The 18,303-nt window shown below is 19.3% G+C and overlaps 5 protein-coding genes across 5 annotated transcripts; 2 read left to right on the forward strand and 3 right to left on the reverse strand.

Annotated features, from left to right (window-relative positions):
• Positions 1 to 10: 10 nt before the first annotated feature.
• Positions 11 to 2,895, forward strand: SRAE_2000350500 (Short-chain dehydrogenase/reductase SDR family and Glucose/ribitol dehydrogenase family and NAD(P)-binding domain-containing protein; the record flags this gene model as incomplete). Its single annotated transcript, XM_024654705.1, has 3 exons — positions 11 to 770; positions 921 to 1,026; positions 2,736 to 2,895. 3 exons carry the CDS (start codon positions 11 to 13, stop codon positions 2,893 to 2,895), a joined length of 1,026 nt encoding a protein of 341 aa, XP_024508050.1.
• Positions 2,896 to 3,464: 569 nt separating this feature from the next.
• On the forward strand, positions 3,465 to 4,610 carry SRAE_2000350600 (Methyltransferase, NNMT/PNMT/TEMT family and Putative NNMT/PNMT/TEMT methyltransferase, nematoda family-containing protein; the record flags this gene model as incomplete). The annotated part of the gene is made up of 3 exons (XM_024654706.1): positions 3,465 to 3,791; positions 3,842 to 4,003; positions 4,236 to 4,610. The coding sequence occupies 3 exons, from the start codon at positions 3,465 to 3,467 to the stop codon at positions 4,608 to 4,610; spliced, it is 864 nt and encodes a 287-aa protein (XP_024508051.1).
• Positions 4,611 to 7,277: 2,667 nt separating this feature from the next.
• On the reverse strand, positions 7,278 to 8,782 carry SRAE_2000350700 (Ergosterol biosynthesis ERG4/ERG24 family-containing protein; the record flags this gene model as incomplete). The annotated part of the gene is made up of 3 exons (XM_024654708.1): positions 7,278 to 7,623; positions 7,683 to 8,334; positions 8,401 to 8,782. 3 exons carry the CDS (start codon positions 8,780 to 8,782, stop codon positions 7,278 to 7,280), a joined length of 1,380 nt encoding a protein of 459 aa, XP_024508052.1.
• A 1,237-nt stretch (positions 8,783 to 10,019) lies between these two features.
• On the reverse strand, positions 10,020 to 10,383 carry SRAE_2000350800 (Hypothetical protein; the record flags this gene model as incomplete). The annotated part of the gene is made up of 2 exons (XM_024654709.1): positions 10,020 to 10,300; positions 10,353 to 10,383. The coding sequence occupies 2 exons, from the start codon at positions 10,381 to 10,383 to the stop codon at positions 10,020 to 10,022; spliced, it is 312 nt and encodes a 103-aa protein (XP_024508053.1).
• A 3,356-nt stretch (positions 10,384 to 13,739) lies between these two features.
• SRAE_2000350900 (Hephaestus) lies at positions 13,740 to 16,537 on the reverse strand (the record flags this gene model as incomplete). The annotated part of the gene is made up of 8 exons (XM_024654710.1): positions 13,740 to 13,890; positions 13,948 to 14,152; positions 14,202 to 14,291; positions 14,343 to 14,435; positions 14,487 to 14,520; positions 14,569 to 15,134; positions 15,180 to 16,039; positions 16,518 to 16,537. The coding sequence occupies 8 exons, from the start codon at positions 16,535 to 16,537 to the stop codon at positions 13,740 to 13,742; spliced, it is 2,019 nt and encodes a 672-aa protein (XP_024508054.1).
• Between the last annotated feature and the right edge of the window lie 1,766 nt (positions 16,538 to 18,303).

Raw genomic sequence — 18,303 nt, forward strand, 5'->3', positions numbered from 1 at the left:
ATTTTCTAATATGCTAGTTTTAATTTTTACTTTAACAATATTTGGAATATTTTTTATTTACCATATTATTCAAAAAATTTTTGAAAGTTTTACTATAGATGAATTTACTACTAAATGTGTTTTAATAACAGGTTGTGATTCTGGCTTTGGAAAAAAATTAGCTTTCAAATGTAACGATAAAGGTTTTATTGTATTTGCATGTTGTTTAACAAAAGAGGGATATGATGAATTTTATAAAAGTAACAAAAGAATAATACCTTATCTTCTTGATATAACAAATCCTTCAAATATTAAAGAATTTACTGATTATGTAACAAATACTATTTCTAAGACAAAGTCATGGAAGTTATATGCTTTAATAAATAATGCTTCAATTTTTGGAGCATATGGTCCAGATGACTGGGGAAATATAAAATTTTATGAAAATACAATAAATGTAAATGTTCTTGGAACTATTAGAATGATACATGCTTTTAAGGAACAGTTAAAAAAAAATAATGGAAGAATAATAACAATGTCTTCATGTGTTGCTAATACAATACTCCCCTATGCAGCTCCATATAATATTTCTAAAGCTGCCATTGAAAAATATATTGATACGATAAGATTAGAATTAAAAAATTGGAATGTTAAATGTATTCTAATTCAACCAAGTTGTTACAAAACAGAAATGCTTCAAAAAGAATCTAGTGATGTAAGACTTCATGAAGCTTGGAGTGATTTATCATTAGAAATGAAAAAGTACTACAATAAAAATATTTTTAAAAAATGTAGGTTAAATTTTTTTTAAATATATTTTAAATAAAAATTAAAAAAATATTTAAAACAATATATAAATCTATTTATTTGTTATAATTTTAAAGATTCATAAATAAGAATTTTATGTTAATATATATTTTATAATTATAAATATATTTTAGTTAAAAAAGCTTATTTTAATTTTATTGATGAAAATGCATCTATGAGAATGGATGATGTCATTAATTGTTATATTAAAGCATTAATCTCGAAATACCCTAAACCAAGGTAAGTTTTTAAAAAAAGTGCAATAAAACGATTAACATGATATCATAAAAAAACAATATAAATCTTGTTTAGCATAAAATAAAATTAACTAATTAGTTTAAAAATTTCCACCACGTAAATATAATATCCAATTATTTTTAATATAATAATTATTAATTATTAGGTATATATAATATTATATTGGGATAAAAATTAATTTTAAATATAATATGTTTATTTATGATAACTTTTTTAATTTTTTAATATGTTTGTGTATGGACAGATAAAAATATAGACTGAAAGTAGTATTTTTTTTTAACTAGGTAATTATGATATTTTATAAAAAAAATTTTTATACACTAGCTTTATCTGTTAAGTTTTTTCTATTTAAAGCTTTGTATAATCTCTATATAAGGTTTAATCATTTTGAAAATAGTTTTCATCTTGTTTCTAATACTCTTTTATAAAATATATACTTTGTTAAATTTATACATATATATATATATATTTACATTAATCAGATAGTTTTTTGAAAAACCATAAATTTCTAATATAATCATAACCACATTGAAATCAAAATTTTGAAAGTTGTAATGAATCAAAATTAAAAATGAAGCAGAAAATATTTTTCAAAAAACACAAATTTCAAAATACAATCAAATAATAAAAAATAAAATATACAACACTAAATCAGATTTTTGTAAGAAATTGATTGAGTATATTTCCTCTTCTTAAAAGTGTTTGAATGTGCGGTATAATATAAAATATATTCTGAAAATGTTTCAAGTACAAAAGTTCATAATTCAAGTAAATGGATTCCAAAAAGAATGCAACTAAATGCATTGGACTTCTTAAAACTTTTAAAATATAACCCACTTTAAAAATATTTTTAAAAGTTGAATCGTTCTTGAGATCTGATACTTGGTATTTTTGCGCGCTTAATAGATTGTCATTAATTTTTATATCTCAAAGATCGTTAAATGTGTAAGAATTGTTTAAACATTGACTTTAAATGGAAATTAATTAATTGCTGAATCCAAAAAGTTGCCTCTCATTATCTTTATTTTAAAACATAATATAACAAAAGACGTAAATTTTTTTTCTAAATATTCATTGTTTCCATCTTTTCATATCTAAATCAAAGATTATCATATAACACAAAGAAATTAATTTCATCCAATTTTTTTAAACGTTTCCCTACAATTAATGTCATTTATAAAGTTAATTTCATTTGTCATAGAAATTAAAAATTAGTTGAAAATTTTTATAATGCAAAACATTTCTTTGAATAAACTTTTGTGTATTTTTTTAATGACTAAAACAAGTTAATGGTAAATTGTTATCTCAACTTTAAAAGTAATGTTTCTTTTCTTTTATACTTTTATTAATGTCAACTTAACGTTCTTTAATGTTACAACAAAGTAAAAATTTTGAAACACATTGTTTTTCAACATTTTAATTGTAGTAGTATATTTAAATTCATAGGTATAAAAATCTTATAAATACATATGTAAGAAAATTTTAAAAATTGTAGTCTTATTAATTATATATTAATTATAATATAATAATTTTTATGAATTAAAGAAAAAATTTAAATGTGGACATATTTTTTCTTATCAATTTTTAATATAATTATTAATAAAAGTATAAATTGTTAGAAAAATTTTTTTTATATATAATTTGAATATCAAATAAATGTGTTTATTTTTTTTTAACTTATTATTTTACAGATATCAAGTTGGTTTTAAAAGTAAAACGATTTTGACATGGTTATCATTTATACCTACAAGATGTTCAGATTTTGCTGTTTATCAATTGGCAATGAAAAAATTAGAAAAAATACTTCATAGTCAATGTGAGGAAGAAGTAGAATCATTTATTGAAATTTAAATAAATATACAATATCCATTTATTACTGATTAAGTAAAATAAAAATATTTTACGAAATTTATTTTTATAAAATTATTTTATTCTACTACAGTATTTAATGGTAAAAAGGAAAAAATTTTTTTTTATAATTTTAAACAATTTACTATAAGAAAAAGTTAAGTATTTCTTAAATTTATTGAAATAGCTTCAACTATAACTAATCTTAAATTTAAAGTGTATATTAAATAAAATATATCTTTTTTTTTAATGCATTTTTTAATCAACAACCAACAAAATTTTTTTTTTTCCTTCATATATAAGTAATATTTCATTTACTAGAATACTCTCTAGTCATTTTCATTACTAACAATTTGTTGAGTGTATGTATTAATTTCATAAATCTTAATCAGGAGGAGGACAGTCTCATTCAACAGTTGTTTTATTCTCCACAAGGAGCCAATTTAAACTATTTATAATTTCCTCGAGTATATATATATAACAATTTGTTCCACCTCATCAATAAAATATTATTTTTTAAGTAATTTATAACTACAATCGTTATATTATAAAATAATTTATTTTTTTATATTATGGATAATATTGCTGTTAGAAAGCAAGACTTTTCTGCATCCTCATCAGATAGTGGTATTGATGCAAAAGAACATAATTATGATAAACCTATTTCTTATGATCCACCAAGAAGTGAACTTCTTGATAGAAGAACAATTGAAAAAGACTTTTCTACAGAGGCTTATTTAAATGATTTTTATTCTACTGTTGATGATTGTGCTATGCAAATGGTTTTATGTTATTTACCACAATTTGCTGCAAGAATTGGTAAAAAAAAAAGATTACTTGATTTTGGTGCTGGTCCAACTATTCATGTACCATGTTGTTTTAGAAATTATGTTGATGAGGTTGGTAAAATGTAATCATTTTTTTTTTTAAGTATATAATTATTTTTTAGTTTTTCTTAGCTGATTATTTACCACAAAATCGTAATGAACTTATGAATTGGTATAACAAAACATCTAAATTTAATTGGTCAAAACCATTAAAAATGATAGTTAATAGTGAAATGGGAGATTTAACAAAATTAGGAGAAATAGAAAATTTATCTAGATCAAAGGTTGTCTTAAAAAATTATCATATCACTTAAATCATTTTTCTGAATCTAGTACTTTTTTTTTGCAATATACATGTGATAAAATATTTTATGAGAAAATCAGGAAATATTAAAATAATAGGGTAGATTTTTTTTTAAAATTTATTTTGTAGAAGACTGAAATCTATTTTATGTTACTGTTCATTCTTCTTTTCCTATTAAATTAAAAAAATATAATTATTGATTTAATTTTTAGATTAAAGCAATTATTCATTGTGATGCTTTTAAAGATCCTTCAATTAATTGTCATCCATGTTATAGAAAAACTTTTGATATAATAACAAGTCTTTTTTGTCTTGAATATTGTACAGAGACAAATGAAGAATTTAAAAAATGTATTAATAATGTTTTAAAACAATTGAAACCTGGTGGTTATTATATAATGGGTGGTGTAATGGAAGAAACATGGTGTTCATTTAACAATAAAAAATTTCTTTGTCTTTATCTTACAGAAAAAGTTCTTTTTGATGCTCTAAGAGAAGCTGGTATGGATGTGGACAATGAAAAAGAAACAATATTTATAAATAACAATGGAATGTATATGATTTTATCCAAAAAGAAAAGCACTTAAAAAAGTTTCAAATATTTTTTTTTAAACATACTATAGATAATTGTAAAAATAAAAATTTAAATAGATAAAAAATATTAATTTAATATATGCATAAGATTTTTTTAAATGATTTTAAGAAAAAAAAAAGTTTATATTAATTATGATTTTAAATTATTATCTTCCCTCTTTAAAGTTATGTTGGAAAATTTAAATAATTTCTTTATAATTTTACACTATTAGAATAAACTTTAATCATTAAACATTTAATATTTGATAAGATATATTTTAATAAATTTTAATAAATAAAAAGCATTTTAAATAAAAAAAATATTGTTAGTAAGATTTAATAACTTATTAGATGATTTTTGATATTATTTCATAATGGTAATTATTATATTTAATATTATTTAATCTTACGTGATAAATATTAAATTACATTCAAAAATATTTAAATAAGCATAAACATACTTTATTTAATTAAAAAATTAATGATTTAAACTTTTCTTATAATACTTAGCTGTTTGTTGAATATTTTTTAAAAAAAAAAGTTTTTTTTTATTAACAAATCTGTATACTTATCACTACAATTATCATTGATTAAATCGGTAAATTATGAAACACTTTTTAAAATTTATATATTTTCATAAGATATCTGTTTTTAAATAAATAAATGTCTTTAACGTTTTAAAATAACTTTATTTATATATATTTTCAATAATAAAAAATGACGTTGATTTAAAAAAAAAGAAAAAATATAATCTATTATAAAAATTGTCTGCAGGTATCAATATGTGCTATTAATTTATACAAAATAAAGTATCTTGTAAACAAGTAAACAAAAATATTTATTGTTTATTTTTTTATTTATATAAAAAATATATTTTTATATACATTAAATAAATATACTAATGAATAATTTGAAGTAAATATTTAGAAAAAATAAAAGATTAAAATTTACTGGCATTTAAAGATTATTTTTCAGGTGACACATTTATAAACTATTAGATAAAAGAAATGTTTTTTTAATTTTGATAAATTTTGATTTAATATTGTTAAGATAACTTTTTAGTTTAAAACAATTAAGTTATTGATCATTTCATAAAAAAAATATTTTTACTTTTTTTAATGAAATATAGCAAAAACATTTACCTAATTGTTTTATTAATTAGATGAAATTTATTTAAAAAGCGTTTTTTCATTGTAAACATGTGATCAATTTAAAATTTGATTAACATTAATCATATTTGAAACAAATAAGTGCCATATTATCAATTTATACTTTAATATACATTAAGTTTACCATAATACAAAATGCAAAACTTTTTTTATAATATAATTTTCTGAAAAATTTCTAACTGAATATACAACTTAAAAAATATAAATTTTTTTATCAAAATATTTTACCTACTTATTATTCATTAAAAAAAATAATATAATAGGCAAAAGGTAAACTTTATGAAGTATTTATTTGATTATATATCTTTATATCACTCTTGATTTTTTTAACATTTATTTGAAAAAATTTTTTACTTATCATACTCTCATAAGTTGTAAATATATTTATTTTCTTTTTATAAAAAATATTTAGAATAAATGAAAGTTATCTAAAAAAGAATTAAAAATAAATTTTTGTATATATAAAATAATATATATATATTGTTAAGTGGATATTTCACTTTCAATATTTGTAAATCTTTAAATTTATCCTCCTGAATATTGTATCATTGAAAGTTTTTTTTTTTAAATAAATTTTAGTCATTTTATATTTCTTTTTAAAATTATATGTAATAAATAATAGAATCATAAAAATAAAAATTTCACTCAAAATTATTACATTCTTTTAATTGAAAAAATATAAAATTGCATTTTTTAATTAAATTTTGTAATATTTTAGGAGTATAATAAATTCAATTATATTAAAATATCAAAACAACTTTATGTTGGTTATAAATATATTAATCTTTTTTTAATTAATTCTCCAAAATTGATAAATATATAGCAATAAATAATAATTTTTAAAATTGCTTATTTTCTTCTAAAAATATTATACAAATTAAAATTAATTGTCAGCTTTGGAATCTTACCATATATCATAGTTATTTTTTTTTTCTGGTATCAAAAATTTTAACTTTATATCACAATAAACATATTTTTAAAAATATCATAAAAAAATTACAAAAAATTTCATATTTAAAACTATTTTTTTAACTCAAAAATTAAAATAAAATATATAGAAATTACACAGTTAAAAAAATTATGGTTTAAAAAACTTTTAATAAAATATTAAAATCTTAACGGTAATTATAAATACAAATTTTAATAAATTTAAAAAAAAAAATTTTTTTTCTAATAGGTAATAAAAATAAAATTACTTACAATTTATAAATATATATAAGACTCATTTTTTCCCACATATATAGATATCGTTAATTTTAGATTGTGTTTTTTATTTTTTATATATGTATCGTTGAAGTTCCCACGTAATTTTTTATATTAATATACTTTGTTAAAGTTTTATAAATATTAAAATTTATTTTAAAAAAAAAAAATTTTTTTTATATAACATTATGAATAAATTATTTTAAAATTTTCATTTAATTTTAAAATATAGCAACAAATGAATTATTTATTTTTATTAAAAATTCTTAAACTAAAAATAATATAAACTTTAAATTGATACTCGCTCTATTAATAGACACCAGGAATGAATACAAATGGTACTCTATGACAATACTGAACCCAATAATTTCCATATTTTTGGAGACACCTTTGCTCATCTCTTAAAGCTCTTCCAATGAGAAATATTGTTATAAAGAGTACTGGAAATAAACCTAATAATGGTGTTGCTTTACCAAGTAAAAGAATCCATGAAATTACTGTTAACCATTCAAAACTATAATTTATTTTTCTTGTTATTCCCCAAAATCCTGAACCAAGAAGTAGCGACGTCTGAATATCCCCATTATCTTTGCGAGATTTTGCTACAATAAAAAATGGATCTTTTCCCATTATCTTATAACGTCCACGTGAATATCTAAATAAAAAAAATTGTTTTTATTTTTATTTTTTTTTTAGTAATAAAAAATTATTTACCTAAATTGATATTTTTGTGTATCTATATAATATGTCATTGTAATAGCAAATAATCCCATTGCAAAAATAGTAAAATTATAAAAAAATGGATTCATAGATTTTGTTAAATTAGCAGCAATAGTAACAGGTGTTGTATATATTGTAGGGATAAAAACAATAACTCCCCATGTTCTATAAAATCCCATTCTATCATTTTGAGCATCTAAATTAGCATAAAATAAATGTTCATTCCATAAAAACTTAAAAATATAAATTATTTGAAGTAAAGAAACACAAATAAAGGTATCATTTAATTGTTTTTGATTTTTTTTTGCATACAAAACTGCTGATATTATATACACCAACCATAAAGATGTTGCCAATTGATGAGTTACAAATTTTTTAACATCAATATCTAGAAATTTTGGTGATAAATTTATACCAAAAAAGAGATCTGAAAGAAGAGATGTATTTTCTTGGTGTTTTATATGATTTCTACCAATTGTTATTAGTAATATAAATAATATGATAAGAGAATTAAAAAATGATATTGGTATCCAATTAACAAATACTATATCTCCTTCATATAATCTTAATCCTGATCCTAGTATATAAAATAGAGTAAAAAAACATGAACATGTAAATGAATTTAATCGTTGTTTTTGATATGTTCCTTAAAAAAAAAGTTTACATTATTATTATTTTTAAATATTTTTAATTAATATATATATTTACTTACCATCATAATTTAATATAGTATGATATTCTGTTGGCAAGATTGATTGTAAAACAATATGAAAACAAACCAAAATAAGTGGAAATAATACTGCTACAACTGTTATTTGTGTTTCAATAAAATAATCAGTAAATAACAATACTTTTAAAGCTTCTTTAATTGAACCAAGAAAATATTGAACAATATAATGATACAAAAATAAAAGTGGACAAGAACATAATAAAAGTAATGTCAACAGATTATTTGAAAATGATCGTTTTCTTTTGAATGAATCTTGTAATCGTATTAAATCTGAACATGATACTGCAGAACTTCTCCTAGCTGAATATAATGATGACAAGGATGAAGATGATGCTTTCCTTGACAACGGAGCCCGATGAATCATTTTATCTTTTAATTGAATTTTCCATTCAATTTATAAATATCTAAAAAAAATTATTAACTATATTTTATTATAAATTGATATATATATAATATTATATATATTAGAATATTGTAAATATATATATATATATATAATATGTATAATACTTTTATAATTTTTATTACTAACTATATTATTATTTAGAGATGTTAGGTTATCTTTAATGTTGTATAAAATGTTAGCATTGTTGGTAGACAGTTGAATATTGAATTTAAATCAAAACACTTAACACAATTGATTATCAATTGACCACATCAATGATACTTCCTTTAAAATTAAGAATTTTTAAAAGTTATAACTAATATTGATAAGTTATTAATATTTTAGTTTTATGAAAAAAAAATATTAAAATATAATATTTATTAATAAATATAACTTTTAAATCACATAAAAGAAAATAATATATATATTTAATCAAGAGATATAAAGATTTTGATATCTGTTGAAGAAAATAAGTAGTACTAGTTAATAGATGTCCCTCTCAACAAATAACAATATTTTCATCATCTCCTGATATCTTTTATCTCTTATATATTGTTAATATTATTATATTATTTGTTAAGAAATATTTTGTAATATTTTTAAAACACAAGTGCTCATTAACAAATAATGGCACCTCTTTATACTTTTTTTTTTTTCAATGCCACCTTCAAAATGTAATTATGGGCTATTAAATATCAGGAATTATTATAGATATACTCTTGATAAGCATAAAGTAAAATTTTCATAATTATATTTTAATGTTCTTTCTTATCTAAATAAAATATCAACTTACGTAATTTATTCTTCTACAATTATTATTTTATTTTACTTTTAATGAAAAAATATTATTTATATTGTGTATTTATCATTAAACGTTATACATATAATGTTAAATTTTAAATAAATATATAAAAAAAAATATTTTAAATTATGATTTATATCATTATATAAAAAAAAACAAAAGTTATTAATATTAATAGAATTATTTAATTAATCAACAAGATTTTATTTGACATTAAATCATTGGAAGTTATAAAAAAAAATTTAATTTTAATATGAAATTTTTAATTTAAGATTAAAAAAATAATAACTTTTTTTTTGGTATGTTAACTGTTTCAAAATTTACTTATCATATAAAAATAATTATAATTCATAAATATAATTTTTCATTTTTAAATAGTTAGTTAACATCATATATAAATGAAAAATAATACTTTTAAACTTCAATTGTAAGAAGATTATGTGAAAATAGTCTTTCCTGTAAACGACATTGACAGGTTATTGGAATTTTTAATTCTCCAGATTCAAAATCATAATTTGAGTTAAGAATTCTTATACCAACATGAATATATTCATATAATGTAATACATTCAGATTTGAAACGTTGATTATTGATACCATTACATGATGGTCTATCATGATTGAGACATTCAATAAAATTTGTTCTAAATGGATTTTCAGATGTTTGAAATATTTCTACTAAGGACCCGTTTTTAACTAAAAAAATAATTATATTTATATAAATAATCATTAGAAAAAAAAAACTTACTATGACCAATAGTAGGTTGTAAATTAATCATAATAACAGAATCACATGCATATTTAAACTTTTCATTACCGAGTTGTCTTTTTTCAATATATTTTCTATTTTTAATTTTTCGAATAATATATGGTTCCACAATAATGCTATTCTCATTTTTATTATCATTATAATTTTTTATATTAAAGCTAAATATAATGATAAATAGACTAAATAATACTAGTAATCCAATATAAAATTTTTTACACATAATTGGCAAAATAATATTATTAGAAAAATAAATTAAATTATCTTTTTAATACGTTTGTATTTATATCATTATTTTTCCTCCAACATATATGTCATTACTTAATTAATAATTAAAACAGTTCACTTTTCTTATAAGTTAATAAAAATTTCATGACATAATTTATATAAATAAATAAATAATAATCAGCCCTCACTTTTTTTTGTTACATAATTTTCTTACCATATCTAAACTTTTTCCCCCACTCTATTTGCATATTCATTTTTGCATATGTTTTTGTAATGAATTTTTAATATCAGGTTATATTAAGAAAGATAGGTAAAAACATATGGACTTAATTTATAAGAGGAGAATTTTTAATTTTTCACTATAAATATTTTTATCTATAATTAGGATTAATTTTTTAAAATATAATAATTTTATCTGATATTTTGCATATTTATATCCTCATTTATTATCTTCATTTTTAATTTTTTCTTATATCAATGAAATTATTTGAAATAATTTTAATTTTTGTTAAAAATCACTGTATTTAAAATATTCTTAATTTATGATTAAAAAAAAAAGTAATTTTAATAAAAAAATATCTCATTATTATTCTTTTTATAATATATAAATATTATTTTTATATATTAATTTAAAAGAATTATTCATTAAAAATGATAAACATTAGTATAAAAATATAATAGTTTAAAATTATAAATTTTTATTCAAAAAATATTCAAACAAAAATAAAAGAACAAATAAAAAATTGTCTATCATATAAAATATCAATGTTCACTAATAACATTAACAATTAAAAACTTATTTTAAAATATTTATAAATTGTTAAAATATAAAAATTATGTTTAAAAATATTTGTTACTATTCATAGTAATAATAATAACAAATATTTCAAAAACATATTGTGTTTATATTAATTAAAAATTAAGTAAAATAAACTAAAAAAATGTTTTAAACTAATTACTTAAAACTTTAAACATTTTTTTTTTTCAACTTTGTTACTTTGATTTTATACTTCTTTAAATTATAATTGTTTTAAAGTTTTTTTTTAACTAAATTTTTAAACTTATTAATAATCATTTTGAATTATTGATAATATGATTTTATTGGCATATGTTAAAGAAGATAATTTTTTTGACAAATTTTACAATATATTATTTATTTGAATGAATTTATCTTATCAATGTTGTTATTTTATCAATTTTACTTAATATATGACAAACAATTATAGAAAAATTTAAAAGTTGATTAAGTTATGGTTTATTATTAGTATCATGCATAACACGTTTACTAAAATAAAATTTTTAATAATAAAATAAATATAAAATATTTATATTATGGAAAAAAATTTTTTTTTAAATCAAAATAAACAACTTCAACTTTTATTTATCATAATGTGATATTTTGTGTAATTTTACTTATTTACTAACCCTATTTTGAATCAAATTCTTTATTTAAACTGATGTTTTACTGGTAAATATTGCCATCTATATGATATCATTTTAATAAATTTAAATATAAATATTTTCCCTGAAGTATTGTAACTTTATCATACTCTACTTTATTAATTAAAAGTTAACTACTATTCATGGAATTTTATATGGTTTTTACTCTCTCATTGACACGTTCTAAAGTGCCAGAATTTAATAAAAGATACTTATATATAATCATTAAAGAATTAATTATAATTAAAAACCAAAAAATATTAGTTAAAATTCTCTGATTCCAAAAGAATATTTCTTTCTCATTCTACTATTTTAAATAAATTATTTCCATTTTATTCACTAATTTTATATACTTTTTCTTATACTTTTTTTTTATCTTTTCATCACAATTTAATCTTTAATAACATTTTCTTTTTATAATTTAGTAGAATTTTAAAACACTTTTTAAAATATTCTTTTAAGTTAGAATATTAGATATATGTTTTTTATAATATATATTAAAAATTCACTTATTTAATTTATTGTTTTTTTTAATACACTATAGAGAAAATAATAAAAAAAATAATAAATGAGATTTATTTATGACTTTATTGTTTTAAACATATTGAAATATTAGTATTTACCAGATATTATCTTTATAATTGCTTTATAATATTTTTTTAAATTCCAATGGAATCAGATTTTGATTTATTATCAAAGATAAAAGAATAGGTTAAAAAAAAAGAAACCGGCATTGTTTTTTTTTTAATCACAACCAACTTTTTATTTTCATTATTATTTTTTTGAAAATTTTATAGTAAAAAGATATAATAATTCTTTTCTTTTTTTTTTGGTTGATTTATAGCTATGATTATGTATTGAATTAAATCAGTAAATAACATAAATTTTATCGTATTTTTATTGGTAAGACATCTGTATCATTATTTGAATAATTTTTAATGAATACTGGAAGTTATTTACCGATTAATGATAGTTTTGTCATTTATAATTCCACTGGAACATTAAAATTTTAATTAAAAAATTAAATAAATAATGTGATTAAAGTGCTTTTTAACTTTGTTATAAATAATACAAATTATTAAAAAAAATAAATTTATTTTTATAACCAATGATTAAAAGTGCTTTTTAGAAATGAATAATTATTATATATAAATAAAATAATATGTTTGCTTTTTTATTATCATATAAAATTTTTTCCAATAGCATAAATATAATTTTTGTATTATAATAAATTTGGTTAAAAAAGTAAGAAATTTACCAATATTTTTAATCAATATAATTAGACAACTCATTTAATACGTTTTCTTTTTATAAAATATTTATTTTTGGTATATAACAATCTCAATGTCTGAAAACAATTTTTTCACAAAAAAATGCCATAACTTTTTTAGAGAAAAAAATTTAATTAAATGAAGAAAAATAATACTACAAAGTTTTTTAAAATACTTTTATATGAAATGTAAATGATTTATTTTCCATTAACATTAAAAATTCTTTTATACTTTTTTTTAATAAATAAAAATTAAGTTGATTTGTGAAGATTAAATTCACATGAAAATGTATATTGCTTTATTTTTTTAATAATAATACAAAATTCTAAAAAAAAAATTTGATTTAAAATTTTATCATAAGTTACTAAAAATCAAAAGAAAAAAGATTCAAAATATATCAATAATAGTATTATAGAAAAAAAAAATAAAATTACAATACCAAATTTGGTTTTAAAACACTCTTTGAAAATGATACTTTTAAATGTGCATTTTCTGCTAGACGGAAATTATGCATTGTTATTAAACTATTGATACCTGCTTCTATTGTATCTAATTGAATTAAAGCCATTTTATGATTATTACTAAAATATAAAAAAAAAATAATAAAATAAAATATTTTAATTAATTTTAAAACATACGGAAAAAATTTAAATGCTTTAACATTAAAACCATTTTTCTCAAATGCCTGAACTAGAAATTGTTCACAAATACTTAAAGGAATATTTGATAGATGTAATGTTGAATTTGGTGGATAAATATTCATATAATTTTTGCTTCCAGGTTTTCTAAATCTATGTAATGGTGAATGTGTATAATCTTTGGTTGAAGATTCATCTTGTTTCCCTATTAATAAAAAATTTAATTAATTTTTTTTTTATATATTTATTCTTACCATCAAGTCTAATTTGAACTGATGAAAATTTTGATGGAGCTACTCTCATATAATTACCATTCCACCGCGTATTATCTAAATGTTTAACAGCTAAAATATTTTTATAAATAAAATTTATTATATTTTTTTATTTAAATTTACCTAAAACAGCTTGTTGAGGTTCTGAAAACTCTATCAAAGCTTGTGATCTTTGATTATATAATATTTTAACTTTTTGAACATCACCATAAACACCTAAAATAATTATAATAGTTAAAAAAATTGATAATATAAAAAATAACATACCAAATAATGTAAATAACATATCAGGATTAATTTTCTATAATATAAAAAAAAATATTAATAATTAATAATAATATATTTATACCTTTGAATCAAGATTTGTCACCAAAACAACTGGAGATGGTAAAGCTATAACACCTAATTGAGGAAAAGAAAAAACATTTTGTAGTGATTGGTTATGGCCAATTAATTGATTTGTTGGATTTGTTGTGTTTCCTTTAATAATACTACTTGTTCCACCATTTTGAATATTTTGAACATATGGATTAATTTGTTGTATACCCCCTGTCAATGTATATTGAATATTATTTTGTAATAATGATGTAGCATTATTAATACTACCACCAATATTAGAATATTGTAATGTATAACCAGGATTTGTTAAATTATTTACCGGTTGTAATTGTTGTGATAAATTTTTACTAGCAAATTGTAATAAATTTGGATCAAACAAAAAATCTCCTGCAGGTAGATGAGGCTTAGTATAATCTCTTGATTTTTCATTATTATATTTAATATTTAACGTTGTCAATTTAGAATATTCTATTTTAAGAGGATTACAACCTGGTATTAATATTTTTCCATCTAACTGATTGAAAGCAGCTTCAGCTGATTTGTTTTCAGATAATTGTACTAATGCCTGATAAATATCTTTAAAAAAAATAATAGAAATAAAAAATAAAATAATTTACTTACTGTTTTTAGTAAAAGTAATTATCCTCAATACTTTACCATATCTTGAAAAACAAGTATATATAACATCTAATGAGATAGCCATACTGACATTACCAAATATTACTCGTAAAACAGTATTTGAATTATTTTGAGATCCTGTACTTTGACATTCTTCTTCTCTTTTTTGACCCATATCTATTAAATTAATATTGTTATTACTTTCAACATAATGACTTATCTCATTTCCTTGGGTATCAAAATTTGAAATGTCATTTGTATTATTACCAGTATTATTACTACTTTTACCCATAATATTTTGACTCGAAGTATTTTGATGCCGTGAGTTTAATATTGGAGTAGTTGTAATATTATTAGATGGTGAAGTTGTTGAAGTTGTGCTATTACAAGATAATCCACCTTCAAATCCTTGGTTATGTATAATATTATTTCTATTAATACTATTATTATTTGTTGTTGATATATTACCACAACAATTAATAAACAAATTAGGTATTGAATTAATTTCACAATTTGTATTATTTATAGATGTTGGAATTGTATTTGCAATTGAATATGGATTTGATGTATATGTATTAATTAAAACAGAATTTGTATTTCCTAAATTAGTATTATTATTTGTCTTTGATTGAAGACAATTATTTGATGATATTGTTGAAGATATAGCAAGACGTTTGGTACTTATTGGACAATCAAGATATGATAATGATTGTAGTCCTGGTAATGAAGGATTTGTTAAAGAATTTGAATAGGTAGAATAGACAATAGATGTTTGATTAGGAACATTGCTTAGAACAGCTACAGAATTGGCTGAACGTTTAACACCACCTCCAGATAATATATTTTTTTTTGAGGACAGCAAACTGCTGCCACCTGACGTTGAATTTGTGGTAGAAGATATAATTGTGAATATTAAATTTTGATCAAACTGATATTTAAAATAAAATACCAGTAGATCGTGATGTTTATACTTAAAAACTAAAATATCTATAAATTAGGAAAATTGGGTATAAAAAAAAAAAAAGAAATACAATAGATTAAATTTTATATAATAATAGGGAGACGCTTTTTTAACATAATATAAATTAAAATCCACTCTCTATTTTCAGCCGGCTGTTCAATGATATATATGTAATATATACATATAATAAAAAAAAAAATGTGGTAGCTATAGTGCCTATGGATGTGAAATGATATAAAAATGTGAAAGATGCACTTGAGTTTTTTTTTTTGTCTAAGCTAAAGTTATTGATATTTAAAGAATGGCTCTAGATTAATATTAAAAAAAAATGACAACTCCATTACTAATGGCTGACACTTTTAATGAACTTGTTTCCATACCCACTTCTACTTCTCATCATCTTTTTAATTTAAATGGAAATGTATCTAAAAATGGATTAAGGATAAAATAGAAAGTGAAGAAGATTTGATGAGTGAAGATATATTATATATATTCAGGGGACGATAATGATGATAACATTGGTAGACGACATTAACAGCCTATATTTGTACACGAATTTTTGTTATATTACATTCAATGTACACAGAAAATGTATTATAAAAATATAGATGCGTATTTTAAATTGCCTATGTCCGGTAGGATGAAAAATTGAAGAGAGAAAAGCATGAACTACAGATAATAGCTTATTTATGTTACACGTATAACGTCAATGAAACACATAACTAATATTTCATCATATATATGATAGTGAAATTTTATTTTTTTTTTTTTAATAAGTATATTAATATAGAAAAAAAAAAATTATTTCAAGAATAGTATTGCCTATAGGTTTTTAAAGCTTATATATCATGTCAAATTAATGTAAATGAACAAAAATATAAAATTTCAATTAAATTTTCTCAATTGCGCAATAAAAATGTTATGTTTATAATATAAAATATTTGTTTGTGTATAAATATTATAATAATTTTTACCTAGTATCCGAAATAATTAAAAAGAATTTCAATTCACGGTTATTTAAAAAGCGTACATTAATAGAGTTAAGAAAAAAAAAAGTTAAACGGTAAATTGATGAAATAAAATGTGATTTAAGTAAAAGGGTTGTTCTACACTTCAAACACCTCACACTTTATTTTGAAAAGAACTTCTTATCTTTAATAATAAATGTTAATGAAACGTAGTGTGAAGACTAATAGATTATTAAAGAATCCCCTTTATCTTAGATGTAATGTACATTTTAACAAAAATGAAAGTATTATTTAATTTGGTTAATGGTACCAGTTTCATTTATTGGTAATGTTGTTTAAGGTCTACATACATATAGAAAAGGAAAATTATAATGAGGATTGAAGTTAAGATGCTATTTTGTGAGAGTGAAACATAAATAAAGGAGGATATATATATATATATATATGTATATATATTATATAAATATATATTATATATATATAATATATATATATTGTCACTAATTGAAATAAAAGTTAGATAAGATGACGTAAAATTAACTTTGTATGATGGTTTGGGTTCCCATAGTAACATTAATTTTATAATTTTATATAAAATAATCAAAATATTATTAAATTTTAGTTATAAAGATATATGGTAATTTAAAATCCTTTTTATATTACCAGATGTGAGAAAAATATATTTCAAATGTTAATAAGATATGTATTGAGTATTAAAATTAATGAAATATAAAAATTGATACTATAAAAGATTAATGTATAAAAACTCTTTTTATGGTTTTTTAATATATTAAAATAATATATAAGTAAAATGAGAAAAAGATCATTAGATCAGTTACAACCACATTTATAAGTTATATGCTTCAATCCTCTAATAAACATTCAACATCTGGATAAATATAAAATATTAAATAAACAAAATGATTTTATGTAATCTGGGTAAAGAAAATTTTTATAAAATACCCCTATTATAGTTATAATCATTTTTACCAATACTAAAAAATTTTGTACAGGAAAAATTAAAACTTTAGTTAGTGTTAAAAAGTATTACAAATAAATATATTAATACATATTTATATCGAAACAATTATTAATTTATTTTTTTCCAAACTCATTTAGTATTTATACTTTTTAAACTTTTTTAAATACAAAAAAAATTTATTAATTTGCAATAGTACACATAAAAATAAAGTATATT

Source organism: Strongyloides ratti, assembly GCF_001040885.1.
Source record: "Strongyloides ratti genome assembly S_ratti_ED321, chromosome : 2".
Taxonomy (NCBI): Eukaryota; Metazoa; Nematoda; class Chromadorea; order Rhabditida; family Strongyloididae; genus Strongyloides; species Strongyloides ratti.